This window comes from Mesoplodon densirostris, chromosome 2 (assembly GCF_025265405.1).
Source record: "Mesoplodon densirostris isolate mMesDen1 chromosome 2, mMesDen1 primary haplotype, whole genome shotgun sequence".
Taxonomy (NCBI): Eukaryota; Metazoa; Chordata; class Mammalia; order Artiodactyla; family Ziphiidae; genus Mesoplodon; species Mesoplodon densirostris.
The window spans coordinates 9,722,562-9,736,113 of NC_082662.1; the positions used below are offsets into that span (position 1 = coordinate 9,722,562).

At 45.2% G+C, this 13,552-nt stretch overlaps 1 protein-coding gene across 4 annotated transcripts in view; it reads left to right on the plus strand.

The window, feature by feature from the left end:
* The window catches only part of VPS13D (vacuolar protein sorting 13 homolog D), a 247,335-nt gene that overhangs the window by 179,694 nt on the left and 54,089 nt on the right, over positions 1–13,552 (plus strand). For all 4 annotated transcript variants that reach the window (XM_060088995.1, XM_060088992.1, XM_060088993.1 and 1 more), the window contains one exon: positions 13,048–13,180. In XM_060088995.1, coding sequence (XP_059944978.1) covers positions 13,048–13,180 — 133 coding nt within the window. The remainder of the gene's footprint in view (positions 1–13,047; positions 13,181–13,552) is intronic.

A 13,552-nucleotide genomic window follows, 5' to 3' on the forward strand; every position in this document is an offset into this window, starting at 1 on the left:
GTCTTTGAATTCCAGTATGTATTTCATACATATACCATATCATAACTCGTACTGATCACATTTTAAGTGCTCAGTGGCCTCCTGTGGCATGTGGTTGCCTTATTGGACAGTTCAGCTCTAAACTAAGAAGTGAAACTAAAGTCATATGATGTTAACTTGTAGCACGTGTTTGAAGAGTTTCAAGTCCGTGTGGTGGACTCGATTATGTTAATATGCAAGCCCTCATTTCTCTCCACCTCTTTTTAGTCAGCTTCTGTCCTTTTACTGAGGGGTTCATTTCTAAGATTTTCCTTGCTTTTAGTGGAGGAAGGAAGGTGCTGAATGGAGAAAGGACCTTTATACAGTCTGCTTTTGTCTCCATCATTGCAATGAGAAGTTTTCTACAAGAGTCTAATAAATAGCCATGCAAATTACCTTTATTTTTTTCCTTAGGTGGTTTCTTTCTGTTTTTTCACTTTTCCTGCCTGAGTGGCAAAATTGAGAAAACATTCTGGTTTTGATGTCTTTGAATATGGTGATATTTCAAATATAGGTATAATTTTAAAGAAGTTAATTTTTATTTTAAAAAGTGAATTCTGCCTTTGGTGGCATGTTTAGAAAACAAGTTCCGTAAAATTTTTTTTTAATTATGGAAGAGTCATACATAAGAGTATCATATAGTATATGTATACTTTAAAGAACTATCAAATGAATACCAGGACCTACCGTTCAGCTTAAACTAGAATATTATATTAATAGAATAGAACATATTAGTACTTTTGAAGCCTCCCTAATCACGTTTCCTTCCTTCACTTCACACCCTGAGGTAATTTCCTCTGTCCCAAATTTTGTGTTAATCACGTCTTTTCTGTATGTAGTTTTATCATATTTGTATGTGTCACCAAACAACTTTGCCTGTTTTGAACTTACATACAAAATCAAACTAAATATATCCTCTTGTGACCTTTCTTTTTTAACTCGACGTTACGTTTTGGAGATCCATCCATGCTGATATGTGTGTCTATAGTGCATTCGTTTTCATGGCTCTATAGTATTCCATTGTATGGATGTGTCACAATGTATTGACTTTACTGTTAAGACATTTGGACTGTTCCAGTGTTTTGTTGTCATGAACAAGGTTGCTTTTCACATTCTTGTTCATGTTTCCTGGAGCACATGTGCAGAGTCTCTCCATTACATACTGAGGAGCAGACTTACTGAGTCATAGAATATTTATTTGTCCCATCTTTGTGTCTTTTTTATTTTTCTTCTCAGACAATACAAGGTCCTTATAACACTTTACCTCCATTAATGCTTCCCGCCCCCGCCCCCCCGGAAACATCTTTATTTCACCTATCTCTTTGAAAGACATTTTTACTGAATTTAGAATTCAGGATTGGCAGATTTCCTCCAGCCCTTGAATAATACCGTTCCGTGATGCTCCATTACTTCTGTTGGAACAGCTGCCAGTATTATTGCTGCTCTTCTGAAGGTGATATGTCTTTTATCCTGTGACTCTTTGTCTTCAGTTTTTAATGATGACGTGCCTAGATATGGTTCTCCTGTTGAGGATTTGTCCAATGTCTTTAATTTGTAGAGATTCGGGGAAATTTTTGGCTGGTGTCACTTCAGATAGCACTTCTGCCGCTTTCTAACTCTTTCCTCCCGTGACTCCCATTGAATAGACGTTGGACTTTTAAAACCATGTCCCGTGAGTCTCTTCCGCTCTTGTTTTCTCCGTGCTTTGATCCGGCTATTTTCTGCTGACTTCCTCTCTAGCTCAGTCATCCTTTTTGGTGCTCAGTCTACTCTCCTGGTTTCATCCATCTATTAGCATCGTAATTTGAGTTCTCTGCTAAAATTCTCCATCCTTCTATAAATCTTTTTGAACATTACTATCATTCTATTTTAAACTCTGTGTCTAATAACTCTAATGCCCGGATCCCTAGTAAGTGATCTTGTCTGGGTTTTTTTCTTAGTTTTCAGTCCTTCTGTTTGACTTCCATGTCTGGTAGTTTTTATGGAATGCTGGGTGCTGTGTAAGAAATGTTTTAGAGGCTCTGCCTGATATGATTTTTCTCTGGAGAGGATTTATATTTTTTCATCCTTCTGCTTTCAAGTGCCCATTGCTTTGATTTCCCCTCATGTGCATCCCCCAGCAGAACTTAATGTTCTGAGCTTTTCATTTGCAGTGAGGGGTATATAACAGCAAGAATTTTACAGAGGGGCTTCTGTTTCAGTACAGATAAGAGCCTGATGCTTAAAGAGAAGAATCGTGGGGAAGGATGGTCAATGGACGGGAATGTGTGTGGGGGGTAGAGACTATATCAGCCTTAACTCCTGAAATTATAAGAGATCCTTAAGGAAACTTCATCCTAAAGAATCAGTTCTGTTTCGGCAAGAAAATGGGTGAATCTTTTTTACAAACAAGTGTTAATTAGCTTTCTTCTAGGTTGAAAGTACAGTGAACCAGAGCCCCTATTTTTCTATCTTTCTAGTAATTGAAGGTTTTCTTTTAAAAGCAACACAAGACATCAGAATAGGTCCATTAAGTCACTTTGAAAGGGCAGCTTTTGAGTTAAGTGGATTGTGTTTTCTTCCTCATTCCAGGACTTGTTTTTTAGACCTGAAATCTGTTAACCTGGGAATGCCTAATTCAGCAGGATTTTAAAACACCAGATCTGCAGGAAGTAGATGGGTGTAAATTCCGAATGTTCTCTCTCAGGTCATCTTTTTTTTTTTTTTTTTTATGGTACACAGGCCTCTCACTGTTGTGGCCTCTCCCGTTGCGGCGCACAGGCTCCGGACGCGCAGGCTCAGCGGCCATGGCTCACGGGCCCAGCCGCTCCGCGGCATGTGGGATCCTCCCGGACCGGGGCACGAACTCATGTCCCCTGCATCGGCAGGTGGACTCTCAACCACTGCGCCACCAGGGAAGCCCTCTCCCAGGTCATCTTTTGTGGGGTTGAAGGATATTAAAGTTAGGAACGCCTACTAAAAGGCCACTAAGGAATCCAGGGGACAATCCCAGGCAAATACCAGAGGATTCTGAGGAGCCGAGCTGCAGTTTTTAAATTTTAGTCCTTCTGAAGGGTGGGAGCCTTTGAGTCTGTTTTTAAAAGAACCTTCCTGTGGCCTTTCTTTGAGCCTGGGATCAAGCCAGGTCTCAGGAGAAATGAGCTAGGACTCGAGTGCCTTGGCGCTGAGCTGCCTCCATTCACACCCCCACCCCCGAGGAGAGGCTCACCTTCCCTTGCTCTCCCAGGTGCTGAAGCCCAGTTCCCCGCCTGCTGTCTATTCCCTCTCGCATCCGTCACACTTGCGGCTGAACAACCTCCCTGACACGTGAAGAGGTGGCCCTTGTATCTCTAGCTGCGTCCCATCCACCCCCGTGCAGTGCAGTTAGTAGGAAGAATCAGCACCTTGGTGTCCACTGTGAACATTGTATTCCTCTCAGATTGGGGGAGGTGGGCTTGGGGAGGAACAGCGCAGCAGCAGAGGTGGAGAGGAGGGGAGGGAAGCCCGAGCTGGAGGAGCCCTTCTTACCCAACTAGGAGCACAGTTGGGCTTTGCTGATTCTCCCCTCCCCCATCGCCCACCCCCTTGTATGTGTGTCTCCACATTTCAGTTACTGATACACATGGCAGCCCGTGCCAGAGCGACAGCCTCTCTGCAGCTGTAGGTTTGCTTGACCACGTCGGCTCTGACGGAGTAAATCTCTTCGCTTCGGTGCTCCACCTGCTTCAGCAGGTCCTTCTGTGAGAAGCGGGGAGGAAGAGCAGGCCTCTTCACAGGCAGGGACTCTTGCAGTCACTGGTCCCAGTCCCCACCCAGCGTGGCTTCCGTCTTTCTCCCCAGCTGCAAATGGTGCACGAGCACGGTGACCTGACGTGGTGTAATGTGGTCCACGCTGTGGGCATCCACAGAACCTCCTCTTTATCTGGGGCCTGTTGCAGATGTGAGGGTGAGAGCTTTGTGGAGAGCGGGGGATGGATTTTAGGCCGCATGGCCTAGGGCACAGTGCGGGTGATGGAAAGGGGTGGGGTGTCTGAGTTGGGGTGCTCATCAGGAGAGGGGACTGGAGCCTGACCCTCTTTCTTATCCAGGGATTTGCATGTCACGTTTTGGAAACTTTTACACTTCTGTCAGCTTCCTTCCTTTGTCGCCACCACTGCTTGGGAAAGGAAAGATGTCTACCTGGTGTCTCTGTAAGATTTTCACTGGCATTCAGGAAGAAATTTTCCTTGGAGACAATAACAAAAATCACAGTTGGGTTCTCTCCATAGATTATCCAGTATCAAATATATGTGGATACTTAGCGGCTTAGCAGGCTATTGTTGGAGATGATCGTGGTCTTTCCAGTTTCTTTTTTTTTTTCCTTCTAGTTTTATTGAGATATAATTGACATACAGCACTGTAAACATTTAAGGTGTACAGGTGAATGATTTGACTTAACTGTGACATACATCATGAAATAGTTACCAAGTAAATTGAGTGAACATCCATCATCTCATAGAGATACAGAAGAAAAGAAAGGAAAAATGTTTTTTCCTTGTGATGAGAACTCTTAGGATTTACTCTCAACTTTCATATATAACACACAACCGTGCTAAATATATTAATCATGTTGTACATTACATCGCTAGTACTTAACGTGTTTTATAACTGCAAGCTGGTACCTTTTTACCACCTTTGTCCACTTCCTCCTCTCCCCACCTCTGCCTCTGCTAACCACAAGTCCTGTCTCTTTTCCTGTAAGTTTGTTTGTTTGTTGAAGTGCAACTGACTTACAGTTCCTGGTACACAACATAAGGATTTGATATTCCTGTGTATTTCAAAATGCTCACATTCAAGTCTACTTATCATCTGTCAGCACACAAAGATATTACATTATCATTGACTATATTCCCCAAGCTGTACATTTTATTCCCGTGACTCATTTATTTTGTAACTGGAAGCCTGTACCTCTTAATTTCCCTATCCTATTTCACTCATCCCCCACCCATGGCCTTTCCAGTTTCCTCTGTACAACTGCATAATAATAGAGTCCACTTCATAGGGTTGTTGTGAGGATTAAACTAATAAATGATTTCATAGATGCCACATCCTTAGGACAATGCCTGATACGCAGTAAACATTGTTGGCCTGTGTTTACAATTCTAAAAGTTACGCTATGGTCTTCAGCAATTGGAAGCTCTCCTTTACCCATTCTGCTCATACTCACTTAAAACTTCACTTATTTGGAGAAACGGGTTGGGTACAGATTTCTTTCTAAAAAAAAAAATCTCATCATGATATTTCAAACCCTTGAAACACACCTGACTTTTTCAGTAAGAAGCTCAGCTTATACTGGTGCCTAGCATCTGTGATTGTCCTCTATGATGTCACCCTTCTTCTTTCTTCCCAAGCCTTTGGTATTAAAGAGAATATATCTATTCATTTGAAATACAAAGTACATTCCAAGAATGAAGTCCTTGTGACTGGGAGTGAGATAAGCTCGAGCTTCTTTTCTATTGTGAAATGTTCTGTTTCTGAATTTCTGCATTTTGAGAGTCTAGTCTATTTATAATTGACTTCTTTATGCTTTCCTTTGTTCCAGAATGGTATAAGGTGACTCCTATATTACAGGATGAGACATGCAGGGTACAGTTGGGGAGGAACGGGGAGTGGAGCACGCATTAGAAGAAAGAATAAGATTTGCAGTGATAACCCTTGGCCTTTACACATTGCTTTGTGTTTTTTCCCCAAGTACTTTTAAAACTAAGGTCTCGGGCCTCCCTGGTGGCGCAGTGGTTGAGAGTCCACCTGCCGATGCAGGGGATACGGGTTCGTGCCCCGGTCCGGGAGGATCCCATGTGCCGCGGAGCGGCTGGGCCCGTGAGCCATGGCCGCTGGGCCTGCGCGTCCGGAGCCTGTGCTCCGCAACGGGAGAGGCCACAGCAGTGAGAGGCCCGCATACCGCAAAAAGAAAAAAGAAAAAAAAAAAACAAAAAACTAAGGTCTCTTTGGATTAACCCAGCAACTCCGTGGATAGCATCCTCCCTGTTGTACGGATGAAGACACTGATCCCTAAGGAGGGTGTGTGTTTTGCTCATGTTCATCCCGCTGACAGTAGTGACAGAGTGGGGAGCAGTGACAGAGTTCGGATCCCTGCTACCCAACGCCTGTGTGCTTTCCTAGTGTTGAAATAATTTATCTGCCAAATCAGGCATTACGGTGTGACCACCTCGGAGAGGTTTCTCCCACATCTCAGTCTGTCTCTCGGTTCAGTACTGAGGTGCGGGCCGTTTATGCATATTGAAGACCTTGTTGGCATGGCAGATGGAGGCCTCAAGGGGGGACAGTCCCCCTTGACTAGCAGTAATTGTAGGGAAACCCACCTCTGGCTTCCCTCCGTGTGCTTCAAGGGGTTTTCAGTAACTAAGTGGGTGCCTGGCTCCTCAGCACGATCCCCTACCCCTGCTTGGGGGAAGCCTACGACGAGGCCTGGCTGATACAGAGCTGAAGCTGGGACACCGTCCCATCCACAGCTGGGTTTAGAGATGCATCTTGCCCACATGATCCTTTATAATTGATGTAGAAAGAAGGGGAAAATTGGACTTGACAGACATACTCGTCTGTTGTTGAAAATCAGTCTTCCTGATGCTACCCGTGGATATTCTGCTTATTTCTGTGCTTTAGCCTTCTAGCAAACTCTACCAGTCCTTTTTAAAGGAAAAGCAAAATCCTATTATGAGAGTGCTTCAATCCACTCTGAGCTTCTAGATTAATCTGAAGCAACATCTGAGTTCACAACTGGGTCAGGAAGATCAAGAGAGACTTGCCAATTCAGCAGGCGTGTGTCTTGGGCTAGTTAAGAACCAGGCCAGTCTTGAGGTCTGACTTTGTTGCTTTTATGTTCAGACCTTGTGTGCTGAGATAATTCTGGGTGGTTTGGGATAACTTTGTTTCTTAACTGAAAAGGAGTGTCTGTTTGCCTGATAAGTGTTTACCCATGAAATAGCAACATGGTGTATGTGTTAGGGTAGGAGGGCTTTTAGATCTCCAGAGCTCTCTGCCCCCCTCCCCCCCCCAAAAAAAACCCCAAGGTCATTGGTTTAGGCGTGTTAGCTGGAATAGAATGCCAATCCTAGCTTTAAAATGTCTTTATTATTCTTATTCAGGGTCTCTTTTCTGGATTCCTTCCCCTTTCTCTTTTTGCCTTAAGGGCTATACATAATCATAACCAAGTAGAATTGAAAAAAGACAAACCTGCCCCACTTCTAGTGGATAGAGATCTGGGGTCCAGAAATGCCTCTTTCTTGCCAAACCTCAACTTGTTCCATGCCTTTTTTTTTTTTTTAATGCCGGTCCCCAGTCCCAGCCTGCCCCCTCCACCATTTGGCCGAGTGAGGACTAGATGTTTGGTTTGCCTTGTGTTGGTGACAGATACCCACTACTTGTTGGATCACATTCTCCTTTAACTCTGCTCTGTTCACAAGTATCACAAAAGGGTTTTTCAATGTTAAGGCAAAACTCATACTCCAAGAATCATTTTTAAATGTGGCTGTTTTAACAGTATGAGCGAAGTGGTGAAGACCTTAGTTTTGAAGCGACTTAGGTCTTACATGACCTAAAGGAGGTTTTCCTACTAGTATTCTGGCAGAGTCAAAAACAACTCTGCAGGGCTTCCCTGGTGGCACAGTGGTTGGGAGTCCGCCTGCCGATGCAGGGGACGCGGGTTCGTGCCCTGGTCCGGGAGGATCCCACATGACGCGGAGCGGCTGGGCCCGTGAGCCACGGCCGCTGAGCCTGCGCGTCCGGAGCCTGTGCTCCGCAACGGGAGAGGCCACAGCAGTGAGAGGCCCGCGTACCGCAAAAAAAAAAAAAAAACCAACAACTCTGCAGTTTAAGCCTCCAGACTGCTTGTAAGAAACTTGTAAAAATTGATGACCTCCTGTGTGCCAGGCACTTTGCATTATCTCCTTAACCCTTCAAAGCAGCCCTTTAGACTGTTTTTTTCCGAACCAAACTGAGGTTCCAGGAAGTTAAGCAGCTTTCACCAGCTTGCACAGCGTGCACAGTAAGGACTTGACTCCTTTGCCCCTGCCTTTTGACTGTGTCACGGCAGCACCCCCAGAGTTCACGCCACCCATCCTTCTGGCACCACATAGCTGGGGTTCTGGGTTTCCACGTTCTAGCATAGCTTGTTGCAGGCCGTGGCGGCTCTGAGACCTGCAGCCGTACAGCCTTACACTGGAAGGAGGACTCTCCCTCACACACGAACTCCTAATACTTCTCTACCTTTTCCTGTTCTGCGTGGGTCACATCGGTCCTGATGACAAGGAAGATGCTGTCATCGGCAATAACTCAGTGGAGCAAGGATACTAAAGAGGAAATTTCCATTAGGTAAAGAACTGTGAAAGAAGAGCCCCAGAGCTGCGGGGAGAAATTCAAGCCCGGGCTTCTGTTACACTGGCCAAATATCTTTGGCATCCCATGCTCGCTGAATCTCCTAAAAGGGTCAGGAAAACTGATAGGACGAAACAGAGGGACACAGTGTAAATTTTTTTCTCTTGCATCATTCCAGCATCTACTTGGATTTCAGTTTTATAAAATCAGCTGCTCCGAGCCCGGCCCCAAACCCAGGCTAATTTGTAGTGGCTCCATTTCTGTAGACAGTGGGGTTATTTTTGGAAGGTGGGGTACTGACACGTAGTGTGTGTCAGCTACGCAGTAGAATGGGCATCTTGAAGTACTTCTGGGATTTTTACCCCCTTGCCGAAACAATGGCTTTATAGAAATTAATGACTTCTGGCTGTGGCCAGAATTCACAAGTGTGGCATGTGCTCGAGCGTCCTTCAGTGAAACAAGGGGGGAAATCACTGTTGTTTCTGCAAGGGTAATACAGGTTTTCTGAAGGACACCCTGTTCCTTCAGAACCTTTCATTTTAGCTAGGACAGTATTCACTTGCAGCCTTAAGTTTTTTGTGGACTTGAAATGGCTACCAAGTGAGCTCTATTGACCTAAGTCCCTGTAACTGCTCCTTCTGGTGTTGAGGTGTAGCCTACACTGAGTGGAGTTACGAGTTATCTACAGATCACCCTCCAGTTGCTAGCGCATGCCGCCTGCTCTGGTGCTTCCCTCCCCGACAGCTTCCGCTGTGCCGGGGACACACCTGCCAGATGCTTTATGTGCTCACTGTCTCATTTAATCCTCACAACAACCCTGCAGAATCCGATTGTACCCATTTTGCATATGAAGAAATTGAAGTTTGGATAACTCAGTACTGTTTTTCTTGAGTGTTTCGTGTATTAGGCTCTGTTCTAAGTGCTTCGCACGTTGTATCTAATCCTTATGGCATCCTTGTAGATGGCTATTCTTATTCCCATTTGAAGATGGGGAAGCAGAGGCTCACAGAGGCGAAGTTACTTGTCCATGATCTCACCGCTATTAAATGTCACAGTCAGAATGCGAACTCACGTGTGAATGTCTTTCCCTTATGCCACTTCCCTATCTTCTTGGAGGAGAGAGGCAGAAAGCACTTGTGATTTATGCTTCTCCTTCACAAGCCTGGGGCGCAGTAGGGTTCCGTACATGTTTGACTGGGTGCAGAGCTGGACTGGACTTGCCTGTATCCTGATGATTTTCAGCTTTCCCTCCAGTGCCTCTGGGATTGGTTTTCCTTTGAGTATCTGCCCCCAGGCTTCATTTCCCCTTTGGAGCATCTGCTATGAAAAAGTCTCAGCCTGAGTTCGATTTTCAATGCATATGGCTTTTCTTTTTAAAATGCAGAGGCAGAACTGGGGCGGGTGGTGAAGGATGTCCTGCCCCAGCGACTCCCACGGGACGCTGTAGCTCTCATGGGAATCTCTGCTCTGTTTGGATGATCATTTTCAAAGTCAAGGACATGTGTGAAACAACACTTCCAGCCTCAGGGAAGACCAGTTCCAGAGGGCACCCATAAAGAGTGCTTACTGGAATCACCTCCCTCTACAGCCCATGTGTTCTCACCGTTTGAGGGAGAAATAAGATTCGGGGTGTGATTTACTTTCCCACTGAGGTGGGGAATGAGAGGTGGGATTAAGGATGACTAAGTGCTCCCACAGTGAGAGAAGGCCACAAGCTTTGTGGTGCCCTGGAGTCAATACTCAGAAGCCCAGTGGACTGGCCTGAAGCCCAGCCTCTGACCCTTCATCTGGCTGGCTTCGGTTTAGTTCCTATAAAATGTCTCTCCCTGTAAAATCTTATTAACCTCTCATCAGGACGGGTTTGGTCGGATCATGGATTTTCTACATCATTGCAAGTTTTCTGAGTTCTCAACATCACATTTCTAGGGGTGAAGACTTTTGTAGTCATTTCCTGTTGATACAATATCTTTGTACCCTTTACTTCCACTCACAAGTGACAAAGGACAAGCCCAGTTGGCTTACACAGTAATATTTTAATAGATAGGTGGTAATTCAAATGGAATCCCTAGAGTAAGCGGAGTAGGTGTGGGTACCTTTCCACGGCAGTGGTGAGGCCCCTGAGAAGCACATGGAAGAATCCAGCATTTAGAGGGACAAGTGATCTCTTAGGTCATCTTATCCCATCCTCCTGAGGTCAATATGGTGTTTTCGTACAGAAAACACCCAAGACCGGTTGGTGCTGGGGTGCCAGGGCTGCTGCAACAGAATCAACTGGCAGTTAAGCTTCGTCATAGGCTCCCTCATAGACCTTGGATATTAAACTTGTTTTATTGATGGATGGGGGTCAGTTATAGGAAAGGGGTTGGTACTGGGCAGTTTGCCTGGATTATTCCCCCATATTCTCTTAGGGAGAAAAAGTATTATGAGGTTTTTAACTTCTTCCTAGTCGGCTGCCAGGTAAACAGGACGTTAATTTAATATCCCTTCCAGGGAGATCTCTCTTCTCCAGGAAGGTAAGAGTTGAACCGCCCTCTCACCTTTTCTGCAGTATCAGGGAGAGGCATTTTTGTCCACACCCTAAATGAGGACCACTGGCAGCCTCCATAATTCCAGAACATAGCAGGAACTCTTTCCAAAACGAGGGTCACATTTTTTTCTCTTCACTTGATTCCCAAGTGCGTGTGCACTTTGTGTTCCAGGTTCTTGTTGTAGCTGTTTCGTGTATGGAATTGTTATCTTCCTAACGAGACTGTCATTTTTGAGAATAGGTCCAAGGCTGCTATTCATTTGTATCCTCAGCAGTACCTAAATCTGTGCTGGGCCCAGAGTAAGGGCTTAATAAAGACATTCTAACTTGGATCATAGATCACAAACTGTCAGAGCTGGAAAGGATTTTGGAAACCACCAAGTCCAACGCTCTAATTTTATAAATGGTACCACTCCAAAAATTCACTTTGGAGGCTGGTGTTTATCTGCTGGGAAGAGAGGGTTTTTTGTTTTGTTTTGTTTTGTTTCTTTTATGTTAAAGCCTAGTGCAAATGACCATAAATCTAAACCTTTGAAAGGCTTTCTTCAAATGGTGCCGGATGTTCCTCCTTGGACTCGTAGCTGACTAATAATAACAGTAAGAATGCTAACTAGATTCCTACCCTGAGCCGCTGTCACTGATTCTTTCAGCCACATGACAGTGTCAGGACATGCCGAGAGGGAGGTGCTGCGGTCAGGCACCTGGCTCAGGGTCACGTGGCCACCAGAATGGTTGAGACTAGAGTCTGGTTTGGCCAGACCCCTGAGCTCGTGGCCCGCAGGGGCTCTCAAGTGGGATCCCCCACTTAATACAGAATCCCATGGTGTCTCCATCCTAAAGGAAACTATAAAATCACTTTTCATTAACTTCAGCTCTCTAATTAAACAGGGAGTGACAGGGAAGGTTAGGCAAAAAAGCAAGTCATGATAAGGATTGCATCTCCAGAAAGGTCCGTGATCACTGCCCGAGATTATAAAGGCTTTTGGTCAGAGGGAAAGGAATGAGAGCTCCCAAGTCTTGCTCCAGGAACCGTTGCTTTACATGGAACTGCTGTTTCTTCCCCTAGTCTCTCTTCTGTGCCCAGAACTCACCTCCCCTCGTTGCTCGTGTCAGAAGCCTCAGGACTGATGGCTTTCAGGGCAGATCTGTGTGCCCCTCCTTGCCAGAGCAGAATGAAATAGCCTGTGATGGCCAGGCTGCCAGTGTCGTGGGTCCTCACGGCAGGCTGTTTGCCTCGAGTCTTTCCTCTGAGCTTTGTATCTAAATAACATTCCTGTGAGTTTTCTAAAAGGTTAGTGCTGGGTCATTGGCACTTAAACCACTTGTTTTGGTAGATGCTTCTCGAGAAGGTTAATTACATATTTGATATCCTTCCCTTTTTATGTCTGAATGATGAGGATAAGTACCCTGTGGTTTATTAGCTGTCACTTTAAACCTTTTCAAATTGTCTTGTGACAAAACAGAGTTTTATGTCCTTTTTATCCAGCTTTGATGGATGAGACAGCTTCTCTGGTTAAAGTATGCCGGGATAAATAAAATCTCTCTCTGATTGGTGGGGGAGGATTTTGCATTTGAAGTCATGGGTTCAAGTCTGCCACTTTGTATGAAAGGTAACCTAACCTGTTAACCTTTCCGTAGACTTTGTTTTTCTTTTGACAAATGGAGCTGGGCACCTAGGCACTTGGTAACTGTTGAATAAGTGAAAGAAAAGGCATCTCAAAATGTGGATGCCAAATCCTGAAGCAACCGTTGGCCACATTTCTATTTTGAATCCCACTAATTCTTAAGGCAAAGGGCCTCTGTCCTTAACCGTTGTAGAATCCCAAAGCTCACCTCTCCTCCCCAAGGCCATTTTGTTATACCTTTAATTTTTCAGTAAGTTTGCAATAGGACTGTGAAAGGTAAATGTCCTTATGGACTTTTAGTAGTTGTTTGCAAGCCTTGTGTCCACCTGTGTAAACGTCCCACAATTCGTTTTGCGTCCAGTGCTTGAAAACCACTCTTCCGGGACACACAGTGTATGTAATTCAGCAATGAATCTCTCTCTCATTCAGTATTTACTGACTCCCGGCTAAGAGCAAGGGAAGGTATTTATTTAAAATAATTAAAACAGTAAAGAGTCTTTTCCTTCTGTTCTGTGTTCATTCCAGTTTGCGGGGACGCTGTCCGATGGCTTAGGGAAGACGATGGACAATCGCCATCAGTCGGAGCGGGAGTACATCAGATACCACGCGGCCACGAGCGGCGAACACCTTGTAGCTGGCATCCACGGCCTGGCTCACGGTGAGTCACGGGATATCCGGCCGCAGAAGAGCGGCTCTTCTGCCCCAGTTCCTCGGAGGTGCCTCTTGCCCATCCAATCGCAAGAGGAACCCCTAGCTTGGTACCTGGGTGTGCCAGAAAGCCCTCCAGGCTCTCTTGTCCTGTCCTCCCTGGGTTGAAATGTTACAGCCCGTGAGAACTCTTCATTCATTTTCAAAATGTTGTGCCACACTGCAGTTCCTTCCTGTTCTCTGGCTTCTGTCCCCGAAGGGTCCTAAGGTGTAAAGATCGGAACTCCTTTTTAGAATATAGGACTGCTGCTTCCAGACTTGCCTTCTGCTTACGGATTATTCCTTCCAGAGAAGGCAAAATGTGAAACTGGCTGCCAAGTTT